We start from the raw sequence: 20,789 nt of genomic DNA on the forward strand, positions 1-20,789 counted from the left end.
ACAAATAGTCCAGACAGGAATCAAATGGTGAATAATGTCTACACAAATAGTCCAGACAGGAGTCAAATGGTGAGTAATGTCTAAACAAACAGTCCAGACAGGAGTCAAATGGTGAGTAATGTCTACACAAATAGTCCAGACAGGATTCAAATGGTGAGTAATGTCTACACAAATAGTACAGACAGGAATAAAATGGTGAGTACTGTCTACACGAATAGTCCAGACAGGAGTCAAATGGTGAGTAATGTATACACAAATAGTCCAGACAGGAATCAAATGGTGAATAATGTCTACACAAATAGTACAGACAGGAGTCAAATGGTGAGTACTGTCTAAACATATAGTCCAGACAGGAGACAAATGGTGAGTAATGTCTACACAAACAGTCCAGACAGGAGTCAAATGGTGAGCAATGTCTACGCAAATAGTCCAGACAGGAGTCAAATTGTGAGTAATGTAGAAACAAATAGTCCAGACAGGAGTCATATGGTGAGTACTGTCTACACAAATAGTCCAGGCGGGAATCAAATGGTGAGTAATATCCACATAAGTAGTCCAGACATTACTTCGACATTAAATAACGGAAAACGTTGTTGGGGTATTCAGTACAAAATAATAATGAATGAATAACACCTGAAAGTAATTCTACTATTTATTACATATTTAATGATGCACACGAGAAACTACATGGGTTATATGTATTTGTCTTATAATAACAATTATATTAATAATGGCTAGGCCTTTTCTCTTCTAATTGTATAACAATCTTGAATATCATATTTTTTTATTTTTTCCTTTGTCGCGTGATGATTCAACGGTAGGCGACGAGTAACGCTAGAAATAAAGGTTCGATATCTCTGTAAACACAGCACTGACAGCCTATTGTTGAAACTTAACCGATAACACGTCAATTTCATTTCCTCTTACGCATCCCCAGAACTATTCTTAAAATGATGTTTCGAAGATTTATAATTTTTATGGATTTGTACCTTTGACGTAATTGGATGACTTTTATATATATTTCATACAGTTACATTTTTTACTTGAAATAGGTTTGAAGAGTTTAATAACTCAAATTTTTGATAATGTTTCCTTCAAGTGAATCTCAAGAGATAACATGTTACCATTGTGATTCCCGAGAAATGTCACTAATAATGTTAAGAAACATAAACAGCATTTCGACAAGTATAGTAAACATTATTTCCAATGAACTTCGTGATACTATTTATTGTCAATATTACGGCTTCATTTAAAAAAAAACCTGAGGCAACTAAACTACTTTCTAACTCTATCAGTTTTATCATTTCCACTAGATGACGCCACAGTATGACTGTGATTCAACATTTCAAATAAATATGAATATTCAATTTTGACCGTGATTGTGAAATATGTGAGAGGAAATTATACTTTTAATACTAATTGTTTATACAAGGTCGGCTTTATCACATTTCATACATAAGTTGTTATTAAAGTGTTGACGGATTCTAAACCGTATTTTATTTTGGTTCGATGGGTTTTGATGTAAATATTTCGTAAGATATGAAATATTCCAGATGTATTAATTCACTACTTACTATTACTTATGTAGCTATTCTGAGAAAATTTCTAACGTATTATAGAAGTTGTATAGTTTTTAGTTGTTGTTATTATAAACCTCCACTTCTTTGTATTCACAGTATTTTTATATAGAGTTACATGAAGCTACCTACATTATAGATGTATTTAGTTTTCCACAGCCACACGTTAACCAAACCCTTTGATTTCTATGGTTTGATTTATTAAAAAAATAAAACTTAATTTCGATCAACTAATTTATGCATATGATTATTTATTCTTAGTGGTTAAAGTTTTAGCTCATAAATATTCACATGTTGAATGTTATATAGAGAGGTAGCCATTGAATTTTGATGTAAACACGAATTGATAGAAACATATTTTTAAAATATCAGATATTTCAGATCCTCAGCACTTTAATATCCAATCTGGTTATACATAAAATTAAGCCCGTGACATCACGAACAATTTATCAAACCAATAAGTAAGCCCATGACATCACGAACAATTTATCAAACCAATAAGTAAGCCCGAGACATCACGAACAATTTATCAAACAAATAAGTAAGCCCGTGTCATCACGAACAATTTATCAAAGAAATAAAGTAACGAACAATTTATCAAACAAATATGTAAGCTCCAAACATCACAAACAATTTATCAAACAAATAAGTAAGCCCGAGTCATCACGAACAATTTATGAAACAAATAAGTAACCCCGTGTCATCACGAACAATTTATCAAACAAATAAGTAAGCCCGTGTCATCACGAACAATTTATCAAACAAATAAGTAAGCCCGAGTCATCACGAACAATTTATCAAACAAATAAGTAAGCCCGAGTCATCACGAACAATTTATCAAACAAATAAGTAAGCCCCAAACATCACAAACAATTTATCAAACAAATAAGTAAGCCCTAGTCATCACGAACAATTTATCAAACAAATAAGTAAGCCCGTGTCATCACGAACAATTTATCAAACATCACGAACAATTTATCAAACAAATAAGTAAGCCCCAAACATCACAAACAATTTATCAAACAAATAAGTAAGCCTGAGTCATCACGAACAATTTATGAAACAAATAAGTAACCCCGTGTCATCACGAACAATTTATCAAACAAATAAGTAAGCCCGAGTCATCACGAACAATTTATCAAACAAATAAGTAAGCCCGAGTCATCACGAACAATTTATCAAACAAATAAGTAAGCCCCAAACATCACAAACAATTTATCAAACAAATAAGTAGTCAGAACCCAAATAAGTAAGTCAAACAAATCACGAACAATTTATCAAACAAACAAGTAAGCTCGAGACATTACGAACAATTTATCAAACAAATAAGTAAGCCCAAGACATCACGAACAATTTATCAATAAATAAGTAAGCCCGCGTCATCACGAACAATGTAACAAACAAATAAGTATGCCCGTGTCATCACGAACAGTTTATCAAACAAATAAGTAAGCCCGAGTCATCACGAACAATTTATCAAACAAATAAGTAAGCCCGTGACATTACGAACAACTTATCAAACAAATAAGTAAGCCCGAGACATCACGAACAATTTATCAAACAAATAAGTAAGCCCGAGACATCACGAACAATTTATAAAACAAATAAGTAAGCCCGTTACATGACGAACAATTTATCAAACAAATAAGTAAGCCCGCGTCATCACGAACAATGTAACAAACAAATAAGTATGCCCGTGTCATCACGAACAGTTTATCAAACAAATAAGTAAGCCCGAGTCATCACGAACAATTTATCAAACAAATAAGTAAGCCCGTGACATTACGAACAACTTATCAAACAAATAAGTAAGCCCGAGACATCACGAACAATTTATCAAACAAATAAGTAAGCCCGTGTCATCACGAACAATTTATCAAACAAATAAGTAAGCCCGTTACATGACGAACAATTTATCAAACAAATAAGTAAGCCCGAGACATCACGAACAATTTATCAAACAAATAAGTAAGCCCGTTACATGACGAACAATTTATCAAACAAATAAGTAAGCCCGAGACATTACGAACAATTTATCAAACAAATAAGTAAGCCCGAGACATCACGAACAATTTATCAAACAAATAAGTAAGCCGTAACATCACGAACAATTTATGAAACAAATAAGTAAGCCCGAGTCATCACGAACAATTTATCGAACAAATAAGTAAGCCCGAATCATCACGAACAATTTATGAAACAAATAAGTAAGCCCGAGACATCACTAACAATTTATCAAACAAATAAGTAAGCCCGTGTGATCACGAACAATTTATAAAACAAATAAGTAAGCCCGAGTCAACACGAACAATTTATCAAACAAATAAGTAAGCCCGTGACATTACGAACAAATTATGAAACAAATAAGTAAGCCCGTTACATGACGAACAATTTATCAAACAAATAAGTAAGCCCGTGACATGACGAACAATTTATCAAACAAATAAGTAAGCCCGTGACATGACGAACAATTTATCAAACTAATAAGTAAGCCCGTGACATCACGAACAATTTATGAAACAAATAAGTAAGCCCGAGTCATCACGAACAATTTATCAAAGAAATAAGTAAGCCCTAGTCATCACGAACAATTTATCTAACAAATAAGTAAGCCAGAGTCATCACGAACAATTTATCAAAGAAATAAGTAAGCCCTAGTCATCACGAACAATTTATCAAACAAATAAGTAAACGAGTGACAAGACAAACAGTTTATCAAACATATTCTATCACACTGTAGTAAATGAAACAAAATTATGTATAATTATGTTGTATGACAATTCTCTTATAATTCAACAGTGTTACATTCTTGTTTTATCCAGCTTTGTTTGTTTTTAGATAAATGATGAAGTAAATATCAAAGAATTATTCGGCTTTATATAAAACTAAATTATAAGTAGATTCACTTATTATATTGTTGAATTCAATAATCCACACGTACTGATAATTAGCTCGAATTTTAACGTATAAACGATAACACAGAAACTGTATAATAGGTACTGTACAACAATTGATATTTAATAACATAACTAAAGAACCATTATTTCATTTCATTAAACTAACAATACGTTTATAGAAACTTAAAAGTAGCAGAAACACAGGTGTTCACTTTGTCTTGAGAGTGAAATTCTCTAGCGTTGGACAAACATTAATACTTTAGTTTTCAGTTCGAGTAAGATGAAGACGATTATATTTTTCTTGAAAAAATCACTTTGCGAAATAAAACTTACTGATTCGTTTATTTTTGCTGTTTTATATTTTGTTATCAAAATCGATTTAAATCAAAAACTTAACCTTGTGGAGGAAGTTCTGTCACTTTTTATTAACGATTTGTTTGGTTTTCTCACCATAACATAGGAATCAGTTATCAAATGTAATTCAAACTTGGTACTAAGTTACTAAGAATTACATTTTATTAAATCCTTCACTTCAAAGTAATTAAAGAAAAAATATAAAAACTGTTCAACATTATTCGTATATCATATTTTACTTTTAATTAAATGTTTATGAGACTGATTTTAATCCCTGGTTTGCCTTGTAAAGTTTTTAATATTTTAATTTGTTTATATGTGTGCGTGTCAGTGAATCAAACCTTCGTGTATTTCTTTCATTAAAGTACAGTCACCGTAAATTCACCAAATAGTCGCATTACGCTCCTCTGGAGGAAACATCTTCTAGCTATATAAATTTAGTAAGCAGCATACAAGTTAGATAATCGTTTATTTCACACACATGCTTTATGTTAAAACCACCATAACAGCAGAAATGAAATAATTCATTTTACTTCTTCAAAAAAACGTTTGCAACGTAGTAAATGTTAAAAACAAAAGAGAAACTAGAATCAGTGTTCGCAATACAAGCATCACTCATCCATACAGGGTTGTAAGTAGTGGGAAGATAATACTCTTAACGTTATTTGTTTTATGTATTTGTTAGTCTCGGTCGCGTAATGAAAAAAAAAGATAAAATATATTCACAAAGGATTTGATATATTAAACTTTGTGCTAACAACAGAAATAACAATCGGTACAATTTACAGAATGGTTAAAAATTTATTTACATTACCAGCAGAAAGACTAAACCAAGTACAAATACACTAAACTTAACGTTCCGTGGCAATTACTTGCATGTTCCCTCTATTTGAGAAAACGTTACAAAAAATTCGAACAGAATCTCAAGCTGACATTTCATTAGCTTCTGTATATCTTTACTAGTTTCTAGTAGACTTAGATATATAACAGAGTACGTCATCATTTTTTCCTTCGACAATTGGCACATGGTAATATACGCGACTAATATTAAGAAACAGGTATTGTTGTAACTGTCTGACCTATATTGTGAGAAGTTTCATTATGAGTGTGAGAACTCCTTGCGCCTTTAGTGAGAAAAACTTTGTTACAACCTTCTACAGAACAGAGAAAAAGTTCTTCCACGTGAAACTGTTCGTAGTGTTCTTTCATTAAAATGCAATCATGAAACTTCTTCTGACAGAACTCACAAGTATATTGTCCCTCCGCACCAGAAGTAAGTTCCTCGTCCAATGCAACAGATGATGATTTATTTTGATGGTTCGGCTTCAGAGATTTTGTCATTGACGGACACTCCGTAGAAGTTCCTAGAGGGTTACTGGAAGAATCTCGTCCATTTATGTTAACCATACCAACTATTCCTTCTCTAAGAGGAGTTGAATTAGCAGGTGACAAAAACGCTGGATGAAAAGGTAAAACATGACCTATCGAGCCGAGATGGTTAGGAAATGCCGGACTAGTTATCAAGCTTTCTGGACCACAAGTTGGTATTCTTCCTGGATAGAGATCTGCGAAATTCAAAGGTAAGGCCTGTGGGTCATAGAGTCTAGAGAAGAAGTCATCTCTTAGAACATTTGTGTGGTAAGGATATACGTTATTCTTCTCCACGAATGGAGAAATTTTGTCTGGCCTTGTTGACAGAAGCTTTCTATGAAGATTTAGGTTAGCGCTATGTCTGTCTCGACTTCGCTTGGATGGAAAGGCGGCGTTACAGCCGTCAACTGTACATTTATGCATTAGTTTAAGATGAACGTTTTGGTAATGTGTTTTAACACCAAAGTGGTTCTGAAATATTTTTCCACAAGCAACGCAACGTCTTGGGTTTTCTTTATCCACTGGAACATCTAAACTTCCCATATCCCGATACCCTGTCACGAGCGGAAACTGTTGATCACTATCAGGGTTCAATTCTTGTTCATTAAAGCTTTGCCCTTGTAGGCCTGGAGTGATGTTCTTAGATAGAGCTGGATGAACCGTGTTAGTAGTACTACCAGTTGACTCTGATTGCATTGGTGCCGCTAGGCCCAAACCAGGTGCGTGAAACGAAATACCTCCAGACAAGGGTTTGCTCTCAACGCTTCGGGTTGGAGTTGATACAATACTGGTGAAAGGGCTCATGGACAAACTTTCAAGGTGGCGGAGAGGGTTTTCACTAATTTCCCAGTCAATTTTGTTGGACTCATTACATCCAAATTTTCCTAACTTGATGTTTTTTTCCTGGGTGTTATCTTCTGGTGTGATATCTACAGATAAGTGAGGTTGTATTTTTTCCGGTCTAGAAGTATCCTGTCTCATGTCTTCTATCATGAGGTTAATTTTGTCAAGATCTTCATCTCTAGAGTCATCATGTATGTCTGAATATCCATCTTCTGATTTGGACTCGAAAATATCGTTGTCATCATTCTCATCGCCTTGGTCCATGAATGTATCACTTGAGGATTCTTCTGTTGAAATGTATTGCATCTCATCATCGCTAGTAACAGCACATTTGGTTGGTTTGAGACTTTTTCTTTTACGGACACCTTTACTTGAAAATGATGAAATTTCTTTTACAGACAGATTCATGCCCTCGTTGCTACGTTCTGTGATTTTTCTACAGCCTTCGTGGCTGTGTTTTCTGTTTAGAGGTAAATTTTCCATCTCTTCATTACTTAGTGTGGAATGTTGGATTTCAGACTGTGACGATACTAGGATATCATTTGAAACGCCAGCAGAAGACGACACTTGCGAGTTGTCTTGTAACTTACAAGTATCCCTGTCTACGTCTTGGGTGTTGGAGGTAGGCACCAAATTGGTTTTCAAAGGCACAAAGGCACTGGATGAAAGGTTATGAAAAGGGTTGGCTGATCGTCCATCGTGAGGATTTAGCCTTCTTCTGAATGTCGGTGTGTGAAGTTTAGGGTTAGGGTTTGCACTATGACGGTTACGACTTCGTCTTGAACTGAACGTCATATTACATCCTTCCACAGTACATTTGTGCATTTCTCTCAGATGAACAGCGCTAAAGTGTATTTTGAGAGCACCTTTGTCACAGAATGTTTTGAAGCAAACATGACATTGGACACGCTTCTTTCCCGTTGCAGGATTGGCGTTCAGAGTACTTAAAACAAATGGGTTCCAGTGTCTCTTCATGGGGTTTGTAGACTTCCGTAAGTGTTTCACTTTCTTTGTTACATAAATAGAATCAAAATGATTAGTTCCCTTCTGACTAAGATTGATAGCGGTCTTACTGTCTTCCTCCGAGCCACCATCAGTAACACTTGGATCAGAGTTGATGATGGCGGTAGCGGTATGGTTAGTAAGAACCGTACTGACAGAAGGAACAGAAGTAGCTGGAGAAGACAGAGGGATTGTACTTGGAAAACCTATAACTTCGTCTCTAGCATGAAACTCTGGACTCATCTTCTCTCTCCGGTAGTCACATGGTTGCATAGTTTGGAGTTTGTTCAGGGGAGAGACTGTCACGGGGCTGGTGCAATTGACAGGAGATCCTGCAGAGGGAGACAAGGAATGTGTGGAACTTACGCTAGATGGCTGACGGCCATAAGATACTCGACGGATTGGTAAGGAAGAGGACACAGCAGAAGAATTCCTGAGCATACTTTCTTGTTTAATAACAGCTGTTCCGGCCACCATCTTAGTTCTCTCAATAAATTTACGGATATCGGAGTCCATTTTTGGAAGACTTATTGTCTGTCCAGGTTTGTCGTTATTGAACTGGAGAAGAAGGCGATGAGCGATGTCTTTAGTTTCTCCAAACCGGAGAAACTGGTGTAGAATAAGAGGTTCCTCTTCCCGAGTGGAAAGTATCCATTTTTCAAGAACATGACCAGCAGTGTCCTAGAATCAAAACAAAAGAAAGCTCATTAACTGTAATAAGGAACTGATTCAGTTCTTTATGCGGATTAAATTAATGCAGATACTTCTCGTAAATCACCTGAAAGTTAATTCTGATGTATTATTATGAGAGCAAGTTAATGTTTTTTTCTGCTGTGATGTTAGAAATCTGTGTGGGATCCAGTCGTATTTTAAATATAGCGATTTTACGAAACATTTAAGATACTTTGAGTTTCCATAAGATATGAATTTCAAGATGCTGTTGAAGTCAGTATAATACTGTCAAGATATAAATTTCTGTTTTGTTTTTAAACACTTCATTTAAGTCGTTATTTTAAGATCGGTGTAAATTTATATTGCCAATTTATTTGTATTAAAATATTATATTTTATGGTAAAAAACACCACCATAACTTTGAGGTAGAAATTTACTATGGTGTAAAACTAAGTGAATGTTTTAGCTCGAAAGTGGCACTGGTGTAACAGTTCACAATTAATTTAGTTGTGGCAAAACTGGTGCCATCTTTTATTTTTGTAACTTAGAGGAATGTAGAAATTAATACATCAGTTCAGAGTACACTACAGTTTATGTAGAACACCAGTTCAAAGTACACTATAGTTTATGTAGAACATCAGTTCAGAGTACACTATAGTTTATGTAGAACACCAGTTCAGAGTACACTATAGTTTATGTAGAACACCAGTTCAGAGTACACTACAGTTTATGTAGAACACCAGTTCAGAGTACACTACAGTTTATGTAGAACATCAATTCAGAGTACACTACAGTTTATGTAGAACACCAGTTCAGAGTACACTACAGTTTATGTAGAACATCAGTTCAGAGTACACTACAGTTTATGTAGAACATCAGTTCAAAGTACACTACAGTTTATGTAGAACATCAGTTCGGAGTACACTACAGTTTATGTAGAACACCAGTTCAGAGTATACTACAGTTTATGTAGAACATCAGTTCAGAGTACACTACAGTTTATGTAGAACACCAGTTCAAAGTACACTACAGTTTATGTAGAACATCAGTTCAGAGTACACTACAGTTTATGTAGAACACCAGTTCAGAGTATACTACAGTTTATGTAGAACATCAGTTCAGAGTACACTACAGTTTATGTAGAACACCAGTTCAGAGTATACTACAGTTTATGTAGAACATCAGTTTAGAGTACACTACAGTTTATGTAGAACATCAGTTCAGAGTACACTACAGTTTATGTAGAACACCAGTTCAGAGTACACTATAGTTTATGTAGAACATCAGTTCAGAGTACACTACAGTTTATGTAGAACATCAGTTCAGAGTACACTACAGTTTATGTAGAACACCAGTTCAGAGTACACTACAGTTTATGTAGAACATCAGTTCAGAGTACACTACAGTTTATGAAGACAGTCCAATGGTTGCGAGAATGTACTAAAACTTATGAAGACAGTCCAGGAGCTTAAACAGTGTACTAGAACTTATGAAGACAGTCCAGAAGCTTAAACAGTGTACTAGAACTTATGAAGACAGTCCAAGAGCTTAAACAGTATACTAGAACTTATGAAGACAGTCCAAGAGCTTAAACAGTATACTAGAACTTATGAAGACAGTCCAAGAGCTTAAACAGTATACTAGAACTTATGAAGACAGTCCTAGAGCTTAAACAGTATACTAAAACTTATGAAGACAGTCCTAGAGCTTAAACAGTATACTAGAACTTATGAAGACAGTCGAAGAGCTTAAACAGTATACTAGAACTTATGTAGACAGTCCAAGAGCTTAAACAGTATACTAGAACTTATGAAGACAGTCCAAGAGCTTAAACAGTATACTAGAACTTATGAAGACAGTCCAAGAGCTTAAACAGTGTACTAGAACTGATGAAGACAGTCCAAGAGCTTAAACAGCATACTAGAACTTATGAAGACAGTCCAAGAGCTTAAACAGTATACTAGAACTTATGAAGACAGTCCAAGAGCTTAATCAGTGTACTAGAACTGATGAAGACAGTCCTAGAGCTTAAACAGTGTACTAGAACTTATGAAGACAGTCCAAGGGTTTGGAAAGTACACCAGAGCTTATGCACACAGTCCAAGGGCATCGAGAATATACGCCTATAATATTAAGTCAGTCCAAGGACAACGAGAATATACTAGAGATTATGAAGACAGTCCAAGGGTTTCTAGAGTATACTAGAAGTTATGGATACAGTCCAAGGGGTTAGAGAGTATACTATAATATCGTGACATCAATATCGAGATACGTATCATATCGACCATTGTGATGAACAAAGAAAAAAATATGCATTTTGCGTTATTAATCTCAACCACATGTTTGAGTAGAGCTTCGAAAGATGAAAATAAGAAAAGGGAAAATAAAAATAAAATACTTTTTAGCATTTAATAGGGAAAACGTGAACACTATGAAATTAGCCTAAATACTAGCTCGTCAAAAGTTTAAAACCATACTGAAACGAAGCGTTAATAAGTAAACACGTTACGACATTTAGTCATTTGCGTTCAAGAATTAGCGTTGTCAACATCTCCCACTGACATCTACTGTGTTACATTGGGTAAAAACATGACAAAGGCTAAAAAGTTGACAGAGTTTGAACGTGACAGAATTGTCGAGCTGCAAAAGCAAGGTTTCTCTCAACGTGTCATCACTGGTGAGATTGGGCGTAGTAAAACTGCTGTTGCAAATTTCTTAAAAGACCCTGAACGATACGTATCCCTAATATATACATAAAATACTAATTAGCTACGGATTTTTACCCAGTTATTTTTCACTGTCTACGACCAAATTTATAAGTAATTTTGATTCAAAATATAACGAAGAAAACCTAAATTGTACATTACGTATCGTATTTTAGAATATAAATAAAACAATCTGAACACTGTACTAGTAAGAGAACAAGAATGTAAACACTGTACTAGTAAGAGAACAAGAATGTAAACACTGTTCTTTATTTGTTAACACAACATGACTCATATTAACACAATTGGTCCTACTATTTCAACTTAATATGAATGCGCCCCCCGCAAGTACAGCGGTATGTCTCGGGATTTACAACGCTAAAATCAGGCGTTCGATTCCCGTCGGTGGGCTGAGCAGATAGCCCTTTGTGGCTTTCCTATAAGAAAAACACACACAATATGAATGTTTTCTATTATCTTAGGTTCTATTTATATTTTACATCATAGAAATAAACTGACTGATTGTAATTAAACACAAAGCGACACATTCGGCTGTCTCTGTTTCGCGCTATTCTTTACCAACAAAGAGTAGGATCAACCATCACTCATAACACCCTCACGGATAAAATGGCGAGCGTGTTTGGTGTAAGGTGAATTCGAACATTCGACCTTCAAATTAAGATTGAAGAGCCATAACTACTTAGCCATGCTTGGCCACTACATACATACAAGAAGCTTTGAAGAAGAAAAACATTATTAGAAATAATTGTCTATTATAATTATATTATAATTATAAAATTAATATTATAATGTAAAAAAATAAAAACAGTATTTATTATTAAAAATAGATATATATTATACTGCGGGAAAATAGTTCCAACACTTATTATTAGAAATAGCTATCTATTATAATATAGGAAAAAAAAACAAGTATTTATTGGTAGAAATAGCTCTCTGTTATAATGTAAGAAAATAATACCTTTATTTATTATTGGAAATAGCTCTCTGTTATAATGTAGGAAAATAGCACCAAAGTATGATTAATTATAACTAAGACTTGTACCAAGGTTTAATTAATTACAACTAGGATTTGTACCAAGGTATAATTAATTACAACTAAGACTTGTATCAAGGTTTAATTAATTATAACTAGGACTTGTACAAAGGTATAATTAATTACAACTAAGACTTGTACCAAGATATAATTACTTACAACTAGGACTTGTACCAAGGTATAATTAGTCTGAGATTACCTCTCCAACTAATGTTATCCTTCTATTGACTTTTTATTATGCTTTATTATTATTTATCAAAAAGTCTAGATTTTACATTCATATCTGGAAGAGTTATGACCATATAAAAAAAAAAAAAAATTATTAATGAGATAAAAGAAATGAGAGTTAATAATTAGAGAGTCACTGAACAGTTCAGTGAGATGATTTAGCATTGATCGTAAATACAGTAATATAACTAGATCTTAAAGATACAGTAATATAACCAGATCTTAAAGATACAGTAATATAACCAAATCTTAAAGATGCAATAATATAACCAGATCTTAAAGATGCAATAATATAACCGGATCTTAAAGATACAGTAATAAAACCAGATCTTAAAGATGCAATAATATAACCAGATCTTAAAGATGCAATAATATAACCAGATCTTACAGATACAGTAATATAACCAGATCTTAAAGATACAATAATATAACCGGATCTTAAAGATACATTAATATAACCAGATCTTAAAGATACAATAATATAACCAGATCTTAAAGATGCAATAATATAACCAGATCTTAAAGACACAATAATATAACCAGATCTTAAAGATGCAATAATATAACCGGATCTTAAAGATACAGTAATATAACCAGATCTTAAAGATGCAATAATATAACCAGATCTTAAAAATACAATAATATAACCAGATCTTAAAGATACAATAATATAACCAGATCTTAAAGATGCAATAATATAACCAGATCTTAAAGATGCAATAATATAACCAGAACTTAAAGATACAGTAATATAACCAGATCTTAAAGATGCAATAATACAACCAGATCTTAAAGATGCAATAATATAACCAGATCTTAAAGATACAGTAATATAACCAGATCTTAAAGATACAATAATATAACCAGATCTTAAAGATACAATAATATAACCAGATCTTAAAGATACAGTAATATAACCAGATCTTAAAGATACAATAATATAACCAGATCTTAAAGATACAATAATATAACCAGATCTTAAAGACGCAATAATATAACCAGAACTTAAAGATACAGTAATATAACCAGATCTTAAAGATGCAATAATATAACCAGATCTTAAAAATACAATAATATAACCAGATCTTAAAGATACAATAATATAACCAGATCTTAAAGATACAATAATATAACCAGATCTTAAAGATGCAATAATATAACCGGATCTTAAAGATACAGTAATATAACCAGATCTTAAAGATGCAATAATATAACCAGATCTTAAAGATGCAATAATATAACCAGATCTTAAAGATACAATAATATAACCAGATCTTAAAGATGCAATAATATAACCAGATCTTAAAGATACAGTAATATAACCAGATCTTAAAGATACAATAATATAAACAGATCTTAAAGATGCAATAATATAACCAGATCTTAAAGATACAATAATATAACCAGATCTTAAAGATGCAATAATATAACCGGATCTTAAAAATACAGTAATATAACCAAATCTTAAAGATGCAATAATATAACCAGATCTTAAAGATGCAATAATATACCAGATCTTAAAGATACAGTAATATAACCAAATCTTAAAGATACAGTAATATAACCAGATCTTAAAGATACAATAATATAACCAGATCTTAAAGATACAATAATATAACCAGATCTTAAAGATGCAATAATATAACAAGATTTAAAGATACAGTAATATATCCAGATCTTAAAGATGCAATAATGTAACCAGATCTTCCCAGTTATCAACCGATACGGACTATTGGTGGTACAAGAATGTTTGTTTCTGAATTTCGCACAGAGCTACAGGAGGGCTATCTGCGCTAGTCCTCCCCAATTTAGCAGTGTAAGACTAGAGGGAAGGCAGCGAGTCATCACCACCCACCGCCAAATCTTAAGATACTCTTTTACCACCGAATAGTGTGGTTGACCGTCACATTATAATGCCCCCACCGCTGAAAGGGCGAGCATGTTTGGTGAGACAGGAATTCGAGGTACAAGAATGAAAACTAGTGTTCTACGTATGTTCACAAAGTTTCATCAAAATGTGATTATGTTTGATTGAGCAATAGAGCAAAAATAATGTAACAGCTCGGTGTCCATGTCAACAAAACAGAGCTAAAATAATGTAACAACTCTGTGTTCATGTCAACAAACTAGAGCTAAAATAATGTAACAGCTCGGTGTCCATGTCAACAAAATAGAGCTAAAATAATGTAACAACTCGGTGTCCATGTCAACAAAACAGAGCTAAAATATTGTAACAACTCGGTGTCCATGTCAACAAAACAGAGCTAAAATAATGTAACAACTCGGTGTCCATGTCAACAAAACAGAGCTAAAATAATGTAACAGCTCGGTGTCCATGTCAACAAAACAGAGCTAAAATAATGTAACAACTCTGTGTCCATGTCAACAAAACAGAGCTAAAATAATGTAATAACTCGGTGTCCATGTCAACAAAACAGAGGTAAAATAATGTAATAACTCGGTGTCCATGTCAACAAAACAGAGGTAAAATAATGTAACAACTCTGTGTCCCTGTCAACAAAAACAGAGGTAAAATAATGTAACAGCTCGGTGTCCATGTCAACAAAACAGAGCCAAAATAATGTAATAACTCGGTGTCCATGTCAACAAAATAGAGCTAAAATAATGTAACAGCTCGGTGTCCATGTCAACAAAACAGAGGTAAAATAATGTAACAGCTCGGTGTCCATGTCAACAAAACAGAGCTAAAATAATGTAACAACTCGGTGTCCATGTCAACAAAACAGAGCTAAAATAATGTAACAACTCGGTGTCCATGTCAACAAAACAGAGCTAAAATAATGTAACAACTCGGTGTCCATGTCAACAAAACAGAGCTAAAATAATGTAACAACTCAGTGTCCATGTCAACAAAACAGAGCTAAAATAATGTAACAACTCAGTGTCCATGTCAACAAAACAGAGCTTAAATAATGTAACAACTCGGTGTCCATGTCAACAAAATAGAACTAAAATAATGTAACAACTCGGTGTCCATGTCAACAAAACAGAGCTAAAATAATGTAACAACTCGGTGTCCATGACAACAAAACAGAGCTAAAATAATGTAACAACTCGGTGTCCATGTCAACAAAATAGAGCTAAAATAATGTAACAGCTCGGTGTCCATGTCAACAAAACAGAGCTAAAATAATGTAACAGCTCGGTGTCCATGTCAACAAAACAGAGCTAAAATAATGTAACAACTCGGTGTCCATGTCAACAAAACAGAGCTAAAATAATGTAACAACTCGGTGTCCATGTCAACAAAACAGAGCTTAAATAATGTAACAACTCGGTGTCCATGTCAACAAAATAGAACTAAAATAATGTAACAACTCGGTGTCCATGTCAACAAAACAGAGCTAAAATAATGTAACAACTCGGTGTCCATGTCAACAAAACAGAGCTAAAATAATGTAACAACTCGGTGTCCATGTCAACAAAACAGAGCTAAAATAATGTAACAACTCGGTGTCCATGTCAACAAAACAGAGTTAAAATAATGTAACAACTCGGTGTCCATGTCAACAAAACAAAGCTAAAATAATGTAACAACTCGGTGTCCATGTCAACAAAACAGAGCTAAAATAATGTAACAAGTCGGTGTCCATGTCAACAAAATAGAGCTAAAATAAGGTAACAACTTGGTGTCCATGTCAACAAATAATATTTTTATTTTATATTTTCGTGGCCTTGACCTTCCAAAACTAATGACCTCTAAGTTGGGTCATAGTAGAAATGTATGTCAACCCGTGTCCAAATCAGTCGATTAATGTTTTCAAAAATCTTGTTAACAGAAACACCCACGGGAATATAAACATTACTTCTGTTCATATTCGGTGGGAAAGGTAACAGCAAAGGTGAAAAAGTGGATATATATTTCAACTTCAGTACAGAATAGACCGCCCTCTTTTGTTAATGTTAGAAGTTATTGAACATAACAGAGCCATTGAGCGCTAATGGAGGGACATGGTGGTTTAGTTTATCCTCAAACCATGAGTAAAGTGAAAAACGAGGTTAACAATTTCCCATGCTGTATACAATATATCTTGCCACAAGATGGAAGTTACGTGCACTCAGGTAAACTAAACATATTAACAACATACACAGATTTGTATGTCTATATAATTTAGTTACCACTACTAGTATATGAATCATCCTTATTCAGGAACATATAGACTTCTCACGCATTTCATTCTAAACGAACCAAAGTACTTATACAAGGTAAAACGAAAAATGGGTAATGTAACTATATTGTTATTTATTATAATTGTATTTGTGATAATTAAATGGTGGTATCTGCAGTATGTAGCCCAAGGTAACTGCACTATATTTAAAACTGAATGTTTTTCTTCATCCTATGAAGAAGAAAAGCCCTCTAAACATCATTAGTTTTTCTGTTGTAATTCCTATCCTTAATCCTCGTGTTTCTAATACATTCCGTTTTAAATAAATATTTATAAGAGAAACTCTTTGGCGTTTTTGTATATTTATAATAATTTATTCCACACTGATGATAACTACAAGCTTGATTTACAGTTCAATTACATGTATAGAGGACGCTAAGTAGAGGACGAATGTCAGATATAAATAGTTTGGGCCTTGATGGTCTATATAGCTAACAGATTGCCCTCACATTGAGATACAATACATTCATTCTGGGAACACATATAAATCTATTTTGTTGTTTGCTTGTTTTTAAGCTGTGTTGTACTCACCACGGATATCGATACTTGGGTTTGTGTGTTAAAAGAAAACTTGCAAAGAATGAAAAGTAAAGATATAAAGTTTGATATTTCGCCTCCTTGTACCAGTCTCAAACATTAATTCGTGGATCATAACTCAATCTTTTCATCAGAGATATTTGAGAAAAATAGTCAAAGCAGAAGACATTTGGAAATGTAAATTCTCTTAACACAATTGAGTAGCTTTAATTTTACTTCTTGAAGAGAAATAACAGTGTAAACGTGAGAAAACAACAACTTATAATTGAGAATACTGTATGGTCATAAATAAATTACTAGAATCCACGAATACCATTTTTCCTAAACACATACGTCACTCTATATTTCACGATAGTACAAAATAGTTTCTCTGTACGTCAGAAGTAGGGTTGCAACGCATATGTTTTCACGAAGCTTGTAAAAACAGTTAACCGTGTATCAAGAACGGATTTGCTCATGGTAACTGTACTAGTATAAAAATTCATTTTCATATCTTACAGACACGTAATATCTGTCAATCATCGATCGCTAAGGCGGTTTCTGATTTCATGTATTTCTGTAAGGATGTCAGTTAACGCAGGGCTAATATAACAACATCAACATAACGACTGAAATTATCCTATTAGTAAACGAGGTAGAACTAACGTACAGATACATTTAACAAATTATGTTTTCAATCAAACGGTAAACTTCTGTTTTACAAAGATCAAACCAGTTATACTCGGATCTTAACGTTTATTTACTATAATTATGTATTCATATTGATGGCTTAGGTACTTCAGGTATTAAAATAATTGGTCTAGAGGTTAATAATATAAGTACACATAATCTTCAGATATATCTAATCTTGAAGGCGTTCCGAAACAGTTGATATGTCCATGTAACATCTACTGCAATATATATTAACAAATAAAATTACTAAAAGCTATGTTCAGGTAATCAAAGTAAATACAGAGGTAGTTATTTGTTTACGAACATAGTAAGCAAGTCTAACAATACTTACTGTTTCAGGTTAGCAAGTCTAACAATACTTACTGTTTCAGGTTAGCAAGTCTAATAATACTTACTGTTTCAGGTTAGCAAGTCTAATAATACTTACTGTTTCAGGTTAGCAAGTCTAACAATACTTTCTGCTTCAGGTTAGCAAGTCTAACAATACTTACTATTTCAGGTTAGCAAGTGTAACAATACTTACTGCTTCAGGTTAGCAAGTCTAACAATACTTACTGTTTCAGGTTAGCAAGTGTAACAATACTTACTGTTTCAGGTTAGCAAGTCTAATAATACTTACTGCTTCAGGTTAGCAAGTCTAACAATACTTACTGTTTCAGGTTAGCAAGTCTAACAATACTTTCTGCTTCAGGTTAGCAAGTCTAACAATACTTTCTGCTTCAGGTTAGCAAGTCTAACAATACTTACTGCTTCAGGTTAGCAAGTGTAACAATACTTACTGTTTCAGGTTAGCAAGTCTAATAATACTTACTGTTTCAGGTTAGCAAGTCTAATAATACTTACTGTTTCAGGTTAGCAAGTCTAACAATACTTTCTGCTTCAGGTTAGCAAGTCTAACAATACTTACTATTTCAGGTTAGCAAGTGTAACAATACTTACTGCTTCAGGTTAGCAAGTCTAACAATACTTACTGTTTCAGGTTAGCAAGTGTAACAATACTTACCGCTTCAGGTTAGCAAGTCTAACAATACTTACTGCTTCAGGTTAGCAAGTGTAACAATACTTACTGTTTCAGGTTAGCAAGTCTAATAATACTTACTGCTTCAGGTTAGCAAGTCTAACAATACTTACTCTTTCAGGTTAGAAAGTCTAACAATACTTTCTGCTTCAGGTTAGCAAGTCTAACAATACTTACTGCTTCAGGTTAGCAAGTCTAACAATATTTACTGTTTCAGGTTAGCAAGTCTAATAATACTTACTGCTTTAGGTTAGCAAGTCTAACAATACTTACTGTTTCAGGTTAGCAAGTCTAACAATACTTTCTGCTTCAGGTTAGCAAGTCTAATAATACTTTCTGCTTCAGGTTAGCAAGTCTAACAATACTTACTGTTTCAGGTTAGCAAGTGTAACAATACTTACCGCTTCAGGTTAGCAAGTCTAACAATACTTACTGCTTCAGGTTAGCAAGTCTAACGATACTTACTTCTTCAGGTTAGCAAGTCTAACAATACTTACTCTTTCAGGTTAGAAAGTCTAACAATACTTTCTGCTTCAGGTTAGCAAGTCTAACAATACTTACTGCTTCAGGTTAGCAAGTCTAACAATATTTACTGTTTCAGGTTAGCAAGTCTAATAATACTTACTGCTTTAGGTTAGCAAGTCTAACAATACTTACTGTTTCAGGTTAGCAAGTCTAACAATACTTTCTGCTTCAGGTTAGCAAGTCTAATAATACTTTCTGCTTCAGGTTAGCAAGTCTAACAATACTTACTGTTTCAGGTTAGCAAGTGTAACAATACTTACCGCTTCAGGTTAGCAAGTCTAACAATACTTACTGCTTCAGGTTAGCAAGTCTAACGATACTTACTTCTTCAGGTTAGCAAGTCTAACAATACTTACTGTTTCAGGTTAGCAAGTGTAACAATACTTACTGCTTCAGGTTAGCAAGTCTAGCGATACTTACTGCTTCAGGTCAGCAAGTCTAACAATACTTACAGCTTCAGGCGTTGAAAACTCTTATCCTGTACGAATGCTCTAAAATGAAAAATATCTTTCGAAATAATTCTAATATTAAATTTAAAACACCATAAAACCATTGTTTATAAAATAGTTAATGTTCTAGTAATAGGGATGAACTGTTTGTTATTCACACAGCCAAATAAAACTAAGTATAATTATTGGTATATTTAACTATTTGATCAGAAACTAGGGACTACAAACAAATCTTATTCATTTTGTTAATCTGTCGACAACGTTTTATGTTGTTTTTTAAATGCTGAACGATGTACATGGTCGCTTATCAACAAATTATCACCTGAATTTGTTTTGTTTGGCAACTGTGGGGTTGAATGTACAATATTCATTTATTATAAGCCTTTTGAATTCAGTGATAGAGGTGGTCTAATCTTTATTAAAAATGTGATGATTAGAGAATTACTCCACGAATAATGAAATAAGTTAAGAGGAAGTGAATTCTGGACTACAGACAAATTCGTCTTCCAAAATTTGTGTGCAGGTTTACAACAGTTATATCGTAAGTAGAATGGTACGAATGTTACTTCTATACCACGAACATAATATTGAACAATACGTTCTAGAGACATCCCATGGAAATCGAGGCGGACGAGGTCAACTCCTCTCTGAATGGAGCGACACTACAGAAATATACTAAATATGAGAACATAACA

General features: G+C 33.6%; 1 protein-coding gene across 2 annotated transcripts in view; it reads right to left on the bottom strand.

Moving 5' to 3' along the window:
- Positions 1–5,102: 5,102 nt before the first annotated feature.
- LOC143249940 (zinc finger protein basonuclin-2-like) overlaps positions 5,103–20,789 on the bottom strand; it is a 212,819-nt gene continuing 197,132 nt past the window's right edge. For both annotated transcript variants that reach the window (XM_076500559.1, XM_076500560.1), the window contains exon 4: positions 5,103–8,725. In XM_076500559.1, the coding sequence (XP_076356674.1) occupies positions 5,876–8,725 (2,850 nt within the window). In that variant the 3' untranslated portion in view covers positions 5,103–5,875. The remainder of the gene's footprint in view (positions 8,726–20,789) is intronic.

This window comes from Tachypleus tridentatus, chromosome 4 (genome assembly GCF_004210375.1).
Source record: "Tachypleus tridentatus isolate NWPU-2018 chromosome 4, ASM421037v1, whole genome shotgun sequence".
NCBI lineage: Eukaryota > Metazoa > Arthropoda > Merostomata > Xiphosura > Limulidae > Tachypleus > Tachypleus tridentatus.